The sequence below is a fragment of the Colobus angolensis genome, unplaced genomic scaffold (genome assembly GCF_000951035.1).
Source record: "Colobus angolensis palliatus isolate OR3802 unplaced genomic scaffold, Cang.pa_1.0 Scaffold186, whole genome shotgun sequence".
Taxonomy (NCBI): domain Eukaryota; kingdom Metazoa; phylum Chordata; class Mammalia; order Primates; family Cercopithecidae; genus Colobus; species Colobus angolensis.
The window spans coordinates 4109259-4111322 of NW_012114999.1; the positions used below are offsets into that span (position 1 = coordinate 4109259).

The window sequence follows — 2064 nt, forward strand, 5'->3', positions numbered from 1 at the left end:
TGTATTTTGTTTAATTTCAGGGTAGTATCCACATGCCATTCTTTGGTGGTTGGTATTTTTGGCCTGTACATTTTCTTATTTGATGAGCCTACTAAAACTGATCCACTATGGTAAGCTGTTTCTTTTTCTAAGATTGCCAATTTCATTTATGTTTTGATATCAATTATTTATAAGAACTTCACTTACTTTAAAACAGGAAACATTGATGGTGTATGCTTTATTAAAATGCTTGTGCTCAGACATTTCAGCAAAGTGCATTTAAATGTTTTATTTTAGATTTGAATATAAATGAAGGCCATTTTGCCTTAGTGTAGCAATTGTTATCCCAAACAAGGAGAATATGATGATAATTTAAGCATTTTTACTCTGTTAATGAGTAAAGCCAAGTCATTGTAATCACGATTCTGAAGAAAAATAAATCGTTATTGAGATAGGGTGGTCACCTTGGATAATATCTACTTAAGACTTTTTTGTCTCCAATTTATGTTTGACTCATTGTTTGATATCAAAGAGATGAAATGAAAGTTACAGATGGCCATGTGATAGGAATTTAGTATCACAGGATTTGAAGCGCTAATGCGCTAATAATAACTATGTTCAGCAGTAATAGGATAACATGTAAGATGGTTCTTTTAGAAAAATTTAAATGTCATTCCAATGGCAGAAATTTTGCAAACTGTTTCCTGGTGTTATATGAGAAGGCTTAGTTCAGCTCAATTTGAGAGAGCAGGCATGTTTGAAGAAGTGATGCACTGAGATGTGGTGGTTGTGGGCTCCGGGGGAGGTAGGGCGATTTAGCCTGGTCTTTTGACCGCCACCATTTGACTGCAAGGACGGTTTTCTATTCAGAAATACAAAATTATTCCCATAAGAATAATATCAGTATTGATACATTTTCATGGGGATGCTGTTTTTCAAAGAGAATTAATTTAGTGAATTTAATTCCATGACTAGGTTTTTATATAGTCTACCTACAAAATTTCTAGCTTTTTAAAAATTTTAATTTTAATTTTACTAACATGACCATCAGCAAAATAAAACCAATTCTTTTGGGAAGTAAATTGCATAACAAAGATTTGATTCATTGTCCAAATTTTGCCTTATCAAACTTTAACATAATTTTTCATATTTTTGTATTTTATGTCATGATTTATTCCAGGTCTAATTTTCCTGGTTGTATTTATAGATCAAAATTTGTAAAGAAGGCACAACTTGTGCTAAATCTTTCTGTTAAATATTTGTAGTTCAGCTATTTTAGTTTGTGTTAATTTCACTAGTAGTTCACATTATAAACCAGATAAAGGACTGATAATTTGTATTTGTTTCTTGAAGCAAAAGTATAAATTGTAGGACCTTGGTATGTATAGGGGTTGAAACAGTAGAATTAAACTGTCCTGTTATGATTATTTCCTTATCATGGAATGATAGGCAAATCCTTCCAGTCCTCAGTAGAATGATGGTGATACTATGTTGCCTCAAAATCAGAAGTGGACTAGATGATTGTTGTTGTTGTTGAGATAGAGTCTCACCCTGTTACCCAGGCTGAGATGCAGTGGCACAATCTCGGCTCACTGCAACCTCTGCCTCCCAGGTACAGGTGATTCTCCTGCCTCAGCCTCTTGAGTAGGTGGGACTACATGTGTGTGCTACCATGCCCGGCTAATTTTTCTATTCTTAGTAGAAATGGGGTTTCACCATGTTATGCCAGACGGTTCTCAAACTCTTGGCCTCAAGTGATCTGCCCACCTTGGCCTCCCAAAGTGCTAAAATTACAGACATGAGCCACCATATCCAGCCTCCTGACTAGATGACTTTTTGATATTGAGTCTCTGATTCAGAATAAGGAATTTTTAAAAATTAGCATCTGGGATTCCACTTAAGACTTTTTGCAAACAAATCATGAAAACACATTTATAAATTTCATTATGTTTTGGTAAAATTATTTTAGTAAAACTTTTAGCTAATATATGTAAGAAATTATGGTATTCATGTAGGTAACTTAATACATTGGAGTGTCTTGTAGTTGGCCCTTAGGTATACTCTAAATCCATTATAAATGCCACT

At 33.9% G+C, this 2064-nt stretch overlaps 1 protein-coding gene across 1 annotated transcript in view; it reads left to right on the forward strand.

Annotated features, from left to right (window-relative positions):
• Positions 1 to 15: 15 nt before the first annotated feature.
• The window catches only part of LOC105510321 (transmembrane protein 56-like), a gene marked incomplete at its 5' end in the record, with an annotated part of 46909 nt that continues 44860 nt past the window's right edge, over positions 16 to 2064 (forward strand). The window contains 1 exon segment of the mRNA XM_011940037.1: positions 16 to 148. Coding sequence (XP_011795427.1) covers positions 16 to 148 — 133 coding nt within the window.